The 16,876-nt window shown below is 40.5% G+C and overlaps 1 protein-coding gene across 5 annotated transcripts in view; it reads right to left on the bottom strand.

Moving 5' to 3' along the window:
- The window catches only part of SNX14 (sorting nexin 14), an 83,864-nt gene extending 80,690 nt beyond the window's left edge, over window positions 1-3,174 (bottom strand). For all 5 annotated transcript variants that reach the window (XM_044246159.1, XM_044246184.1, XM_044246175.1 and 2 more), the window contains exon 1: window positions 2,907-3,174. In XM_044246159.1, the coding sequence (XP_044102094.1) occupies window positions 2,907-3,106 (200 nt within the window). In that variant the 5' untranslated portion in view covers window positions 3,107-3,174. The remainder of the gene's footprint in view (window positions 1-2,906) is intronic.
- Between the last annotated feature and the right edge of the window lie 13,702 nt (window positions 3,175-16,876).

Raw genomic sequence — 16,876 nt, 5'->3', positions numbered from 1 at the left:
AGAGGAAGGGAAGCAGGACCCCTGCCGAGCAGGGAGTCCGATGCGGGACTCGATCCCAGGACCCTGAGATCATGACCTGAGCCGAAGGCAGCGGCTTAACCCACTGAGCCACCCAGGCGCCCACTTTAAGAGTTTTTTAAAAGTAAATCTCTATACCCAATGTGGGGTTCAAACTCACAACGTCAAGATCAAGAGTTGCATGTTCGTCTGAGTCAGCCAGTTGCCCCAAGAAATCACTTATTGATGGTATGCATTAATACGATCTTCTCTTATCTAATTTCATCATTATACCCCTAATATTTTTATTTTTTGTATATTTTTTTAAATTTTTTTTAAAGATTTTATTTATTTATTTGACAGATCACAATAGGCAGAGAGGCAGGCAGAGAAAGAGAGGAGGAAGCAGGCTTCCTGCTGAGCAGAGTCCAATGCGGGGCTCGATCCCAGGACCCTGGGATCATGACCTGAGCTGAAGGGAGAGGCTTTAACCCACTGAGCCACCCAAGTGCCCCTATTTTTTTAATTTCTGAATAGATGTACCTCATATTCCTCACTCCCAGAAGAGGCCACATTTTCTTGTATAACAATCTTCCAGAGCTAGGCAAAGCATATATAAACATACGTCTTTGTATGTACATATGAATCTACACACATATTCTAAAAAAAATCATATAATATGCTGAAAAGCACACTATATACTGTCTCGTACCTTCCAAAAACTTTTTCCTAGAAAAAGAACACTTAAACATTTATTTTGTTTTTTTAAGATTTTATTTATTTACTTGACAGACAGAGATCACAAGTAGGCAGAGAGGCAGGCAGAGAGGAAGGGAAGCGGGCTCCCTGCTGAGCAGAGAGCCCAATGTGGGGCTCAATCCCAGAACCTTGGGATCATAACCTGAGCCGAATGCAGAGGCTTTAACCCACTGAGCTATCCAGGCACCCCCATTTATTTTATTTTTAAGTAGACTCTACCCTCAATGTGGGGCTTGAACTCATGACTCTGAGATCAAGGGTCCCATGCTCTACCAACTGAGCCAGCCAGGCACCAAAGGGTACCTAACCATTCTTTTAGTCAAGATAATTTAAGGTCACTTTTTGCTGCTTTCAACAGTAACAACGGAAAATACCAAAAAACGTATGCAAAAACAATTTCACTCGTAAATTCAACCAATCAGAGATAATGTTTATGTATTATACCCTTCTTTCTTTGCATAATACAAATAAAGATACAGGGTAGAGATCAGATGGTATGACTTATTAACAACAAAGAACACTCAACTCTATAATTAAGCAGATGACCTCAGAAATCTAGTTCAAGCTGACCTTGCATGTCCTACCTTGGGCACCTAAATTGACCCATCTACCAAAAGAGGTATGTTAAGAGATAGGTTAATTCCTGGACAAAACTGACTAATTACAAAACGTTCGCCTATCTCTCATACCAAAGCTATTCATCTAGCTTAGAATACCTTCCAGATGACAGAAAGCAAGTATTTAATAATTCATTTGACTCTGTTAAGGATTCCTCTTCCTCCATATTCCTAAAATCAAACATCTTACTATCACAATCAAAGCACATTTTCCAGTAAAGTATCAATTGCTATTTAAACCTAGTATATTAACCCAGTCAATTAACAAGAAAGCAAAATGGGTAGGGAAAAATTTCAGCTCCAACAGTCACAGCAAGTGGTTACCTTAGAGCAAAATTAAATCACCAAATTCCCAGCGAATGTTTTCCCATTCCTATCCAGGGATCAACTACCCAAAATGAAGAACAGAGATGGTTTCAAGTTCAAAACATCAGAAAAAAATATCACGCAGATGCTGCTGCTGTAGAGCATCTCAAGTCTCCCTTCCACCAAGAGCAAATCTGGAAATAATTTGACACAAAAGATCTCCTCTACTAACCTATTTCTGGAAATAGCTAATTGAAGGAAATCAAATTTACTTCAGGGAAAGAAACTTCCCATTTCAAAATGTCAAGGGAATTTATCAATTTCAACTTTCAATCTTCCCTTTTGTAATATTCTAGAGATATTGAGGCAGGTACTATTTTGCTTTCCGACTTCAACAAATCTTTACGATCATCCATTTTAACCAACCACCCTCTGGGGAAAGCTTCGGGTACAAGACTGTGTGTGAGGCCTTCAGCTGAAGACGGTGTGCGTGTGTGTGCTTCAGCTGTAAGACTGTGTGTGTGCACGCACCCTTCAGCTGTTAAGACTGTGCGTGTGCACCCTTCGGCTCTAAGTGTCTGGGTGTGCGTCTGGGCGTTGCTTCAGCTGTAAGGCTGTGCGTGTTTGTGCGCGCAATGCGGCTATAAAACTCTATGAGCACCCTTTAGCTCTAAGACTGTGCGTGTGTATGTGTGTGTATGTGTGGGTGCGCGCGCACGCCCTTCGGCTGTAAGACCATGCGTGTGGGTGTGCGCCCTTAGCTCTAAGGCTAAGCATGCCTGTGTGTGCGCATGCGTGTACTGACAGCTAGGGGAGTCGACCTGAAACCGGGGCTGCTACAAGACCTGGAACCCTCCTTCGTCAGCTGACTGCACCTCCCCTGCAAGGTCTCAAATTGGGACGCACAGAGATTTCACGCCTCTGAAAAACAGCGATGATGCAGCACCAGGTTTTAAGGAACAGGTGAAAAGTAGGTAAGAATCGGGGCCAAGTGTCTCAGGAGACCGGCCTCAGCAAAAAGGGCACTGGAACGCATCCCACCCGGCAGGCACTTCCGGCCCCGGACGCTCCGCCCAGCTCCCCGAGGCCGCTGCTTCCAAGGCCTCGAAGCTGGCCGCAAGCGCCGCAGTTGCGCAGCCCAGGCAGCCTCCACACAGTGAAATAACACGGGCTCCCGTCCGCAGCCCCGCAGAGTAGCCGCCCGCCAGACCCGCGCTGCGACGTTACCTATTGAGGAGCAGGGAGGCGACGCTAAGGCAGAGCAGCAGGAAGCAGAACAGCGGGTACTGGCGGCAGATCTCGCGTCCCACGTCCAGTCGCAGCCGCTGCTTCAGCTTCTCCGCCATCGCCCGCACCCAGGACACCATCTCCGTTGGCGTGGCTGAAGATCCACTACAGACTGAGGCCGAGGCCGAGGCGACCCCCATCAACCTCTCGCGTCTCCGCCCCTACCCAGCCCGGCGGCTACCCACACAGCCGCCGACCGGCGGACCGTCCGCCGGCTGCAGTAGCCCAAGGCCCCGCCCAAGGCCCCGCCGCGCGTGCGCGGCCTCCGCCCCCCGCCCCTCCTGCCGCCGGCGGTGGGGACTGCCGCACGACGTGCCCGACCGAGGTCGTCACCCTGCACAAAACCCGGCGCGTCCCCCCATCTCCGCCTTCTTGGCGAGGGCAGCGCGCCGTCTCCCACGAAGGGCAGGACTCCACTAGCGAGTGGCCTTTCCCGGAAATCGGGGGAAAGCTGCAGCAGCCCGTAACCGCCTGGATCGCGGAGGAGAGAAAGAAGGTTGTGCCGGAGCACGGGAGAAACTACAGCCCCGCGCAGCCGCCGGGCCCTGCCTGCGGGACCTCCTGAGCTCGCGGGGCGCGCTGGGGACTGTAGTTTTTGTGACGCGAGCCGTGGAGGGATGGAGTGGGTGGTCTTGGCCCCCGCCACTCTCCACGCCTTCTCGACGTAGGCTTTGCTCCGAATGGCGACAAGTCGAGCTTTATGCGACGCCCAAGGGAGAGAAAGTTGGGGGGAGCGGAGACGACTCAGTCCTTATTTGGCGAGGGGTGGGAGGGGGCGGCGGGTGAGTAAAACAGCCCTGGAATACGGGAGTCAAACCCACGGGCCGCCACCCCTGCGGGCGCATGTTCTACACACTCACGGGCAAGGTAGTACTCCGGTCACCACGGCTTCGCGGGACTAATCAAAATCCTAGCGTTTGGACGAGGCCACTTGGCAAGTTAGGCTAAATCCCTCTTGTCTCCTGGAGCTTTCGCTTAAATCTTACCATTTCTGATCTTTTAATTTCCTATTTTACGCTAAGCTACTCTGAGAAATGCAGGAAGACATCGTAATCAGTAAAATTTATTTAGGCGGCGCGCTGAACTTTCATATAAAGGTCAAACCTCATGATATAGGTGCTCTTATTTTCCCCATTTCACAGGTTACTGAGACGGAAAGGAACCTGCTCAGAATCCTACAGGTAGAAAACCGGGATTTGAAGTAGTTCTAATGCCAAAACAGGCACGTGATTTTTTTTTCCTTAGGATCTTACCCTCCAAACTGCAAAGACAGATATGTTCAGAAATTATATGTGTGTGTGTGTGTGTGTGTGTGTGTATCTTGAACATTCACCATATATATATGGTGCATGTTCGATTTCATGAATATTTGCCCATGTTATTATGAATACACAGATCATCTTTAATGATGCATTATTTTCCTTAAGAATATGCCATCTTGGGGCGCCTGGGTGGCTCAGTGGGTTAAAGCCTCTGCCTTCAGGTGGGGTCATGATCTCAGGGTCCTGGGATCGAGCCCGGCATCAGGCTCTCTGCTGGGCAGGGAGCCTGCTTCCTCCTCTCTCTCTGCCTGCCTCTCTGCCTATTTGTGATCTGTCTCTGCCAAAGAAATAAATAATATCTTAAAAAAAAAAAAAAAAAGAAGAAGAATGTGCCATCTTTAGGGGCGCCTGGGTGGCTCAGTGGGTTAAAGCCTCTGCCTTCTGCTCAGGTCATGATCCCAGGATGCAGCCCAGGATCCAGCCTGGGCTGGAGCCCTGCATTGGATTCTCTGCTCAGCAGGGAGCCTGCTTCCCTTCCTCTCTCTCTGCCTGCCTTTCTGCCTACTTGTAAACTCTGTCAAATAAATAAATAAAACCTTTAAAAAAAAAAAAAAAAGAATGTGTCATCTTTAGTCTATTAGTGCTATTTAATCTCATTGACATTATGATTACCATTTTGTATCATAAATTTATACACATCTCTATTTTTTTAGGATCAACGTCAGTACAGTTGCTTGATCAAAGGGTAAGAACATGATACATAACGGGGCGCCTGCATGTCTTAGTCACTTAAGCATCTGCCTTTGGTTCAGGTCATGATCCCAGGGTCCTCTGATGGAGCCCCACCTCTGGCGCTCTACTCAGCCTGGAGTTTGCTTCTCTCTCCCCCTTCTGCTCTCTCTCTCTCTCTTTCCCTCTCTCTCAAATAAATACAATCTTAAAAAAAAAAAAAAAAAAAAGAACATGATACTGTCAAATTTCTTCCTAGAATGGTTTAACAATTCCAGGGTGGTGTATAACATTTCAGTGGTCCTCATCATTAGGTACTGTCTAAACTAACATCACAAATATACTCCTGCTGTACCATTTCTGATTAAACCATTTAAAATACTATGTAACATCACTAGAAAACTTACTGCCTTTTTTAATGTTTTAAGGTACACAAACACTTTGTATATTCATTTTACTTTAGCAGCCTTTTTAAAATTGTCTTTGAATTAATTTATGTTTATATGAACATTCTAGGGTACACTATAACAGGTGTATGTTGAATTAATCTACATGTATCAAAGACCCACACTATGTACTTCAGTAATACTATGGCAAGTTACTTTATTAAATTTTTCGGTGAAGTTATATTGCCAATTCTTTTTAAACATTTTATTTTCCTAAAGGCTTGTTCTGAAATTGCTGTTCAGCTTTGCACTGAAAACCAATACATTTCAAAGATAAAATGTTTCCTGTTCAGGGATGCCTGGGTGGTTTGCTTGGTTGGGCATCTGCCTTTGGCTTGGGTCATGGTCCCAGGGTCCTGGGATCAAGCCCATGTTGTCAATCTCCCTGCTCAGCAGGGAGCCTGCTTCTCCCTCTCCCTCTGCCCTTACACCCAACCCCCATCCTACTCACGTGGTCTCTCTCTCTCTTTCTCTCTGAAATAAATAAAATCTTTTTAAAAAAATTTTTTTAAGATTTTGTGTATTTATTTGACAGAGCTCACAAGTAGGCAGAGAGCCAGATGGGGCGGGGGGTGGGGGAAGCAGGCTCCCTCCTAAGCAGAGAGCCCAATGCAAGGACTCAATTCCAGGACCCTGAGATTATGACCTGAGCTGAAGGCAGAGGCCTTAACCCACTAAGCCACCGAGGCGCCCCAATAAATAAAATCTTTAAAGAAAATGTTGCCTGTTCAAATTAGACATCTTTAGAACATCCAACTTGGACTTTTTCGCATATGAGTTTCTTAATAGAGGCAATTAGAATAATTTAAATTTTCATATTATTATTATTATTAGAAATGGGAAAAACAAAAATAAATCTTTGCTATAAAAAGCCATTTAAAATCCACACCTAAAGCAAGAAAAAAAACTTACTGTTGATACAGACCTCATCAAATAAAATGTTATACTTTACTAGATGTTTTCTCTTTAATGTTGTGGTCTAGTATCCACTTTAACACATACACAGAGCTTTCTGTTTGTTTGTTTGTTTTTACAAACTTGTATTAAAAGTTTTGAACTTCAAGCAAGGATATGGGATATCCACAATCATCCTTATTCGGAAACCAGCTCCACCTCTACTAACAGTATTTCACTGAGCAAAGTTAACTTGATCTACCTCAAACCCCTGCATCCTCAAGTCTAAAACAGAGATGTCTCTTCAGAAGTTTGAGAGATTAAATTGGGTGGAAATTGCCATTAAATGTCTTTATATAATGCTTAATAAAACAATTTCCTTATATTATTGTATGAATCTAAGAATGTGGTAAAAGCAGCCAAACCAATTACCTTTATTTGGATAATAACCTAAAATGACAATGACCTGAGATCACAGCTGATAGCTAGTAAGAGATAGGTCCAAAGAGGTTCACCACCTGCCCTTGAAGTTCTAGACCTACACTGTCCAATACAGTAGCCACTGACTATTATCAGGCTACTGAGCATTTAGAATGTGGCTAGTTTGAATAGACATGTGCTGTAAATGTAAAATATATATCAGACTTGACATGAAAATAGAATATAAATTGTCTCAATTTTTAAAACAATTAAAAATGTGATTTTTCAAAATAATGAGCTAAAAAATATTAATCTCGCTTCATAGTTCTATAATGTGGCTCCATTAATGTAATTTTACTATTGATGTAATTTTTAAATTACACAAGTGGTTTACATTATATTTCTACTGGACAGTGTTGCTCCAGTTGGCTGTGGAGAGCCAGTACAATTAAGTGTGTAAATTTTAGATAAATGGCATAATTACTTGTGTATGTTGGGATACATTTTCAAACTATAAAAGAATGATAAACAGTTGATAATGCATTCATCTAAAAGGCTAAAACATACTTCAACCCAATAAAAGCTCCATTATTTTAATGAATATTTATTGAATTAGCAAATAAATATAAGGCACTGTACTGGATGTGATGGCAGATACAATGATTTAGATGCATTTTTCTGACCTCCAAAGGCGTACAATCTAGGGGAGACATGACACATGAAAATGTATAATACAAGTCATGTTTATATATAAAGGCTGTAGTATATTTTTTTAATGACAAAAGATGGGAAAGAGAAATTTTCAACTAGTGGGATCTGGGACAATGTAAGCAAAGACTAGGATATATCTCTTTGCTTTAACTTCATTTTCACAAGTCACGCAGCAGTAGATTCCAATGTTAAGTATTTAAAATGCTTCTAATTAAAACTGATTCTCCCAACCCCACCAGCAAACTGCACAAATTGCTTATATTGGTACAGGAGTTTGAAAAGATGGTGTTGAATACCTGAATCACAGTAATTAGGCCTACTTAACTCTGATGACCCAGAATATACACTAAATTTTAACTGTTGAGAGCCATGACCTGCACGGCATAAGTGGATCAGGAAAAGGATAGATGAATACATACACATTACCCCTAGGACCTATTTCAGTCTATCCCTCTCAGATGCCTCCTATAATTTAGAATGTGCTCTCCTCGAACAGGATTGGCATTCCCAAACCCATTTTCCCCTCAGTGTCCCAAAGCATCAAGGTTCATATTTTACTTTTGTGGCATTCATAAGGTTATTTTTAGTCTTTTTTTTTTTTAAGTTTTATTTATTTTAGAGTGAGAGAAAGTGAGCATGAGTGGGAGGGACAGAGGGAAGAGAATCTCAAGCAGACTAACTACACTGAGCATGGAGCCCAACATGGGCCTCAATCTCATGACCCCGAGATCATGACCTAAACCAAAACCAAGAGTCAGACACTTAACCAACTGCCATCCAGGCACCCCAGTCTTTTTTTTTTTTTTTTAAAGACTTTATTTGACAGAGAGACTGAGATCACAAGTAGGCAGAGAGGCAGGCAGAGAGACAGAGGAGGAAGCAGGATCCCGGCTGAGCAGAGAGCCCAATGTGGGGCTCAATCCCAGGACCCTGGGATCATGACCTGAGCAGAAGGCAGAGGCTTTAAACCACTGAGCCACCCAGGTGCCCCCAGGCGCCCCAGTCTTAACTTTACATTTCATAATGTCCTCTTCCCCCCTACCCCCACAATCTAATCCTATGTATCAACCTCTGTATATAACATTTTTTAATAAAGGAGCCGCTAAACTGCCTTCTTTAAGGAAGGTTCCTTTCCTTGGTTTTCACAAAAGGAACTACAATGTAGACTAATTCAAGGAAGAGCACTAAGGGATTTTTATGGGTGGGAGTTTGAAAAGTTAAAAATGCAGGGAAGCCTGGGTGGCTGAGTTGGTTAAGAGTCTGCCTTCAACTCAGGTCATGATCCCAGCCAGGGTCCTGGGAAGGAGTCCCTCGGGATCCCGCATTGGACTCCTTGCTCTTTGGGGAGCTCCCTGCTGCTTCCCCTGCTTGTACACTCGTGCTGTCTCTCTGATAAATAAAATCTTTTTAAAAATGAAGCTATTACTTTCATATTTAACCACCACTTTTCTGTGTGGCCACAAAGTAAAACTTCCAATGGGAAGATATGAAGGACTACAACTTTATAGAATCAGTGGCTTAAATAAATCCTCTCCAGGTAAAAGAGCTGTTTTGACTATAGATTTCTGGGAAGTCTTACTACAGCTTAGCACCAGAAAATTAAAGCATTTAATGTTTGTCATCTTATTTCTAAGACACAATGGAATAACCATCCTCTCAAACCTCACTTTCATGGAACTAGGTAGTTGGTCAGAACTTGAAAATGTCAACTCACAGCTAATTACAAACTGAAAATATACTCACCTGCCTGTTGATAAATATTAAAGACTGGAAAAGGCACTCGATAATTCCAACACTCTCATTATATTGGATAAGACAGCCAATGTTTTTCTTGTCTACTTTTAAACTTACCCTTTAAATAAGTAAAACATTCCACCTTATGTCTCGTGTTAACTATAGAGACACCAGTGTCCTTTCATAAAAAGAAAAATGCTAACTGTGTTCAGGTGTTTAAATATAGCTTTCAACTGACTTCAATAACTTCTGAAAGCATTTTGGAAAGGCTTTGCTATTTCTCCCCTTACCGTTAGGTAGGCTATTCACTAAAATACAGAAACATAAGCATTTTCATATGGTACCTATCAACTCCCATGCAACTAGCCTTGGTCCAGAATTGTGAGAATCAGTAATATTGATACTTCATTTCTAAATCTAGGAAGGTTGCTACCAAAGAATTAAAAGTCAATTTTTATATTCCCTAAAAAAAAAAAAAAAAAAAAAAAGCCTTTCCTATTTTAGTAACCTGATACTAGCTCTAAAAAAATAAACTTGGGGTGCCTGGCAGGTTCAGACAATAGAGCATGCAACTCCTGATATCAGAGTTAAGTTTGAACCCCACGTTGGGCAAAGATTACTTAAAATGTTCTTTCCAGGAAGGAAGGAAGCAACGAAGGAAGGAAGGAGAAAAAGAAAAGAGAAATGACACAGGGGCACCTGGGTGGTTCAGTTGGTTAAGCATCTGTCTTCGGCTCAGGTCATGATCCCAGGGTCCTGAGACAGAGCCCCACATCAGGCTCCTTGCTCAACGGGAAGCCCGCTTCTCCCTTTCCCTCTGCCTGCTGCTCACCCTGCTTGTGTTCTGTCAAATAAATAAAATTTTAAAAAAAGAAAAGAAAAGAAACTCAATACAGTATATCCAAGTAGAAAAGGTAATTTGGAAGTTATTTTAATTAAAATTTTTATTGGAGGGGCGCCTGGGTGGCTCAGTGGGTTAAAGCCTCTGCCTTCAGCTCAGATCATGATCCCAGGGTCCTGGGATCAAGCCCTGCATCCGGCTCTCTACTCAGCGGGGAGCCTGCTTCCTCCCCCCACCCCCGCCTGCCTCTCTGCCTACTTATGATCTCTGCCTGTCAAATAAATAAAATCGTTAAAAAAAATTTTTTTGGCAAATATCCCCTATATATTCCAAGGCAGTTACCATTTAAATTTAGGTTTCTTTAAACTTACAGGTTTCACATAAACAGAACTGTAATAAAACAATTTGAATTTTAAACACTATCAGAAAATCATATGCATATACTACTATTCAGCTGTGTGAAGTCTGAGACATAGCCTTATTTATTCAATGTAATTAAGAACTCGGTCCCATATGTTCAGAGAGCAGTTCTATTCTATTTCCACTCAAAAAAATAAAATAGATTAGCTTACTTTATTTTGGGGGACTAAGAAGAAATCTCTAGGAAATACCCCTATCTAAATATAAGTAATCCTTTTCATGTCTTGAGTTTTCAAAGATTGATAGCACATTGTGCATTATTCTTTAATTGGTTTAATCCTGTTAACATAATCAGCCCTGTCAAATTTCAGGACTTTGTTTTTTCCCATTATAAAGCAGCATATTAAACTGTTATTGATCACAGTGGAGGACGGGAAATCGCAATTAATACATACATTGTTAACAATGAATTTGAAGAATACCAGCAATAATGAATATAATTTAAGTTAGTATTCTTCTTGTAATTACAAAGCATTGAAACATCACACTTTTGATTTTTTTAAAAAAATATTTTATTTATTTATTTTGACAGAGATCACAAGTAGGCAGAGAGGCAGGCAGAGAAAGAGAGAGAAGGAAACAGGCCCCCCGCTGAGCTGAGAGCCTGATGTGGGACTCGATCCCAGGACCCTGGGATCATAACCTGCGCCAAAGGCAGAGGCTCTAACACACTGAGCCACCCAGGTGCCCCGAAACATCAGACTTCTTAAAAATATTTATTTGAGTGACTGACTGAGAGGGGGGTGGTGAGGAGGAGCAGAGGCAGAGAAATTCAAGCAGACTCCCCACTGAGCACAGACCCTGACACAGGGCTCGATTCCATGACTCCAAACTGAGCCAAAACCAAGAGTCGCTCAACCCACTGCACCACTCAGATGCCCCAAAACATCCGATTTCCAAATGTGGCCAGATGTTTTAAAACCATGGTTTTGCTCCTAAAATTACGTAAGCAGAGGTTGGTAAATTTTGGTTTTTGACTCATATAGCCATGTTAAAATAAACCCATAGCACAAGGAAGACAAATTACCTAGTAGCCCTATTTCAACTCCAGAAAGGCAAAGGCAGAAGCTTTATCTTGATGTTCTCCTTACTGTGTATATTCCTGAGAGATATTTTGTTGATAGTTTTAAACTACCTATAGCAAGAAGACTTTTACTATTTTGGCTGGAGTGAAGTTCTGTTTGAGGGTTGGCTTGGGGGTGTAGAATGAAAAGTGAGCCAAAGATAGACAAGGCAAGCAGTTTAGATATATGGATGTATATATGTATATATGAATGAAAGGTAAGGATGGAAGGTTGAACTAGAGCCAAACTGCAAAATTTTAAATTACATACGTGGTTTATATCTTGTTTCTATTGGACAATGCTGCTGTAGACTCTAAATACAGATGTGGCAAACCATTATAATTAAATGTGCCACTTGTCAATGTGGTCTTTAAGAACCATTTAAGATTCTCATTTAAAATAAGTATGAAAAAAAAAATAAAATAAAATAAGTATGAAGTTAGTCACACCTGAACTTTTTAGAGTGTAGGTTAGGACTTGGTGAGAGAGGACATTTTAGGCCTATTCAGTAATGATAAACAATAGTATACAATCAATGCAGCTGGATGTGAAAAGAGAAATTAACAGGACATAGTCACTGACAGCAGAGGACTCTGTGTACAACAAATAGCTAAAATGCAGACCTGCACATAACAGAGAATAATCAAGTCTGGAATAGTACAACAGGAGTCCACATAGATGTGATATGAAGCTGTGAATGTAGATGAGATCAAGGAGACAAGTACAGATGAAAAAAAAAGGGAGGGGCGCCTGGTTGGCTCAGTGGGTTAAGCCTCTGCCTTCAGCTCAGGTCATGATCCCGGGATCCCGGGGTCCTGGGATCAAGCCCTGCGTCAGGCTCTCTGCTCAGCAGGGAGCCTGCCTCCACCTCTCTCTCTGCCTGCCTCTCTGCCTACTTGTGATCTCTGTCAAGTAAATAAATAAAAAATCTTAAAAAAAAAAAAAAAAGGGAAATAAGGACAGGTAAGTATGACATGATCAAAGATTAGATAACCAGCAAAGTACCAAAACAAAACAAAAAACTTTCCAAGAATTCAATGTAACAAATAACTTAGAGGTCAAAGCTTTTGAAAAAGATAATTTTCATATCAAGCTATTGGTATCCTTTTAACAGCTCTTTAACATAGAGGGGAGAGAAAAGTCAACCTAAAAAGACAGCATTCCAATACCAAGCTACACAGAAAAAGGTGCAATAAAATGCATTATCCTGAAAATGGAAAATGCAGGGTTTCTACCCAAAGACTGGGGAAAGGAGGGTGGGGGAGGGTTTATGCTGGTGCTTAGGTGAACCCTTATGCTATTTTGGATTATATGCTGGCCTTACAATTTTTAGAAAACATTTGAGCTTTTAGCAATAAAGCAAATTTGGGGGGTTGGTTTAGCACTTATATGGCCTTTTATTTCCTGAAAAGATTCATTTATAATTATATTTATTATATTATTATTATATTATTATATTTATATTAGCATTACACCAAATGTGTTTTGCCTAGAACTACAGAACTAAGAGACTTGAGATAAATGAACACTAATTCTAAAGATATTGTTTCTACCACAGAAGGCGATCCATGTTGCTCAAATATTAGTTCACATCTACATGATTCAGGCTGCTTCCATACTAGTGTAATATTAACACAGTAATACAGGGAATTTGGGGATAACATGAATAATGCTCTGTGAACGATATAGGGCCTGATACAGTTTTCTTCCTCAGAATATAGAGTTTAACGTTTCCCCCCTAAGAGAATTAAAGCATCCTCCTCTCTCCCCCTCTAACAGTAAGGATCACAAAAATACTCCAGAAAATGTTCATACATGTAAGGTATTACCTGTTGATTAAAGTATGAATGAAGTCTTTTAATGTAACATTTCCTATTTTGTGAAACTAAGCCTTCACAGAAGTATGAATGAAAGGGAATAAAAAATCCTCTAGGTAGAATGTTATCCAAACCAAAAGCTGTACTTTATAGAATGCTGCGAGCTGGAAAAATATCAGAATTTAATATAATCTCTTTTACTCAGGACCAAAGAGGTTACATTGTGTTTGTACACAGTACCCTCATTATAGGCCTCAATGATTGGGAAGAAATATTTTTATTTTTTTTTCACCTAGAACTATTGGGAATTAAAAGAAGTATCCAAATCATTGAAATTGTGACTGTATTAATGTGCACACAGTAATTTGGTTGAGCAACCTGTATTTTTGTAATACACACACACTAGCATCAAGCTTATTAGAATGGGGAAGCCATATGAATACAAGAGATTAGCAAGCTTTAAGTCCAATTTTACTGAATGGGTCTAGGTATACTAGAGCTAATAAGCTTTATTTTCCTCTTTAGTTTCCTGAGGTATGTGGATGTATGTCAAGATACTACTAATGCCATTAAAATAACATTTTTGGTACCAAAACCTTCAAAAGTCAGTTTCTCCCATGATATCAGCTATCAGCTAATTAATATTTGATATCCTAAGATGTAGTGTTTTAATACCTGGAAGCAGTCCTTAAGAAGACCCAAAATGATCTAAGATGTCTGAATTGCCTTTATGTGGAAAAAGTTTAAAGGATGTAGACTCTCTAATCAGCACAGCATATGACAAAAGCATTAATACATTCCACAAGTAAATTAACACAGACTCCCATGAAGTGTGAAAAGGGAGGTTTGAGAGATCTCTCCCAAAATAAGGAATGTAGTCATTACCAGGTAAAACAGCATACACAAATGTAGTAGCTGTGTTAAATGGAAAAACAAAATACTGCTTAATGGTCTCTTTTTAAATGTTCAGAAATTATATGCTAAAACAAACCCTATTTTACTATTCCCAAAAGGCCTTCAAAATTTCCCCACTCAAGCATGTCACTAAATTTGCATCTATGTACCCTTTTAGCATGCTAGGTGCTGTTCTCTTTTCCAGTAAGACTTATTCAAACTTTTCCTAGACTATTTTAAATGAGCCATTAGCATGAACGTGGTAATACAGATTAAGATGGTTTCTTCTAATAAATTCAAGACAATGTACACATATTGTAATTTACTACCGAGTTCCATTTAAAAGCAGCACTTCTTATACTAAGTTGTACAATTTAGGTAGAAAAAATGAGACTTATATTAATTTTTCACTTACAAGGCTATAAGAAGCAGGAGCCATTTTTCATGGGAGATGAATGGGAAGGAAAAGGCAAGGCCTCCAGTTTCCAAGTGAAAGGGGAAGAAAAGTAGGTGGTGACTGAGGGTTGTGAGGCTGCTTTCAGGATCTATTCCCCTCCCCAAGCAAATAACCTGCCAGGGAGGGGTTAAGACTCCTGCAATCAGGCACTCTTCTTTCAGGCATTGGCAATACCCTGCCTTTCTTCCTGCTCCCAAGGAAGCTAAAATAAAGCCTGTTAGTCCTTATGATGTTCTCACACACACAAAACTTAAAGTTAGCCATCTGTAACACCAGACACTTTTATCAAATCCTTCTTTCATAAATATGAAGGAAGAATCATGAAACACTTGAAAAAAATTAGAGGCAGAAAAAGTAAATAACCGAAGTGAATTAGTATTTCAACACATCCTGTAACTGGTAACTTTTTAAAAAAAATCTTCAGAATGACCAAGATAGTCTATATGTAAAATAAGAACAGATTGCTCTATTCCTGAAATTTAAAGACAATTTTTAAAAAGATTTTATGTATTTATTTGAGAGAGAAAGAGAAGGAACAGGGGGAGGGACAGAGGGAGAGGAAGGGGGAGAGGTTGACTCCCTGCCCAGCAGGGACACTGATGCAGGACTCCATCCAAGAACTCCAGGATCGTGACCCGAGCCCAAGGCAAACGCCTAACCAACTGAGCCACCCAAGCACCCCAAGACAGTATGTGTTCTGAAGGGGGGTGGTGGTAACATTTTCTATAAAGTGTTAAAAAGCTTGTGATAAATGAAGAAAGTAGTTTAAACATAAAACAATCAATTCAGTCCAATTCTTCCAAACCAAGCTCCAAAAAGCAAGCAGAAAAGCTGAAAAAATTGGAAAGCAAAATTCTCAGCAACTAAGAAACCCTTAAGATTTCAAGTTAAAAAAAAACAAATGAAAACCTATGCAGTCTCATAAAACTTTAGAAAACCAAGTAACAACAACAAAAAAATCTGAATGCGTAAGAAAAAAAGATTACCTACAAAGTAGAACTGCATTCAGTCAACTTAGACTAAACAAGGAGTGATACCCGCAAAGTTCTGATGGAGGATACTGCAGCTAGAATTCTATGTCCAAACTATCAATCAACAGCTAGGGTGAAACACTTCCCAGTACACAAAACTGTTTACAGTTCGTGTACCTTTTCTGCCAATATTACCAGAGAACACATATTGCAGCGAGAACAAAAGGGAATCTAAGTGTAAACTATGGAACCTATGAACAGTGGAACCCAGCAATGAAATGGAAAAGGGAATCCTCGTATGCTAGTTCACAGACAGGAACATACACCATTAAATATAGCTAAATAACCAAAAGAGCTTAGCAAAGAGAGAGGCAATTACAAACTCAATAAAAAATTAAGGTCATGGGATGTCTGGGTGCTTCAGTCAGTTAAGCAGCTGCCTTTGGTTCAGTTTGTGATCCCAGGGTTCTGGGATTGAATCCTGCATCGAGCTCCTTTTTTCAGCTAGGAGCCAGCTTCTCTCCCCTCTGCCTGCCGCTCCCACTGCTTGTGTGCACGCTCTCTGACAAATAAAGTGTTAAAAATAAAAAAAATTTTTAAAGTCATGGCTCATTGTTTTAGCAATAGCATGAACCTAAACAAAGGATCATTAAAAGAATTCATTTTATCTCTTAGGATTTTGCTTCCGAAGGATGCAGGATTTGTCAAGAAAAAGTATTGCCTGTGAATCTAAATAAATTATCCATTACAAATGCTAATTTTATCTATATTCAGTCTAGAGGCAAAATAAGATAATCAGTTGTAAAATGTCATAAACCTGACAACAGACAAGACAACGGGAATTGGGAGATGAAGGAAAAGAAAGTAACGAGTGTGCTGCTTCCTTAAATAGAGAGGAGCAAACAGATACTAAAGTTGATGTAAGTATAGGCTTAAGTGAAGTTTGAGTAATAAAGGTAATCAACAGAATTTAAGAGTTCAGTGAAAAGAGAACAGAACTAGTGTAAGCTAAACTTAAAGGGGTAAATACTGCTTAAATTTAGTAATCAAGATACATGTAAACAGTAACCATTTTAAAATTAAAGTTCTCTCTGTAAATCGGACAGAATGTAAGCAGAAATGTAGACTTTCTGTGCTACTTCACATTGGGTCCTGTATCTCCTGTTCTCCAAGTATATGGCTTTATTATTCAAGCTAAAATATCAACTAAGCATAAACATAAATAACAGCTTTCTCCACTACTCAAACTA

Source organism: Neovison vison, chromosome 1 (genome assembly GCF_020171115.1).
Source record: "Neovison vison isolate M4711 chromosome 1, ASM_NN_V1, whole genome shotgun sequence".
Lineage (NCBI taxonomy): Eukaryota > Metazoa > Chordata > Mammalia > Carnivora > Mustelidae > Neogale > Neogale vison.
Note: the sequence above shows the minus strand (reverse complement) of the source record. Positions and strands in the feature narration are given on the sequence as shown.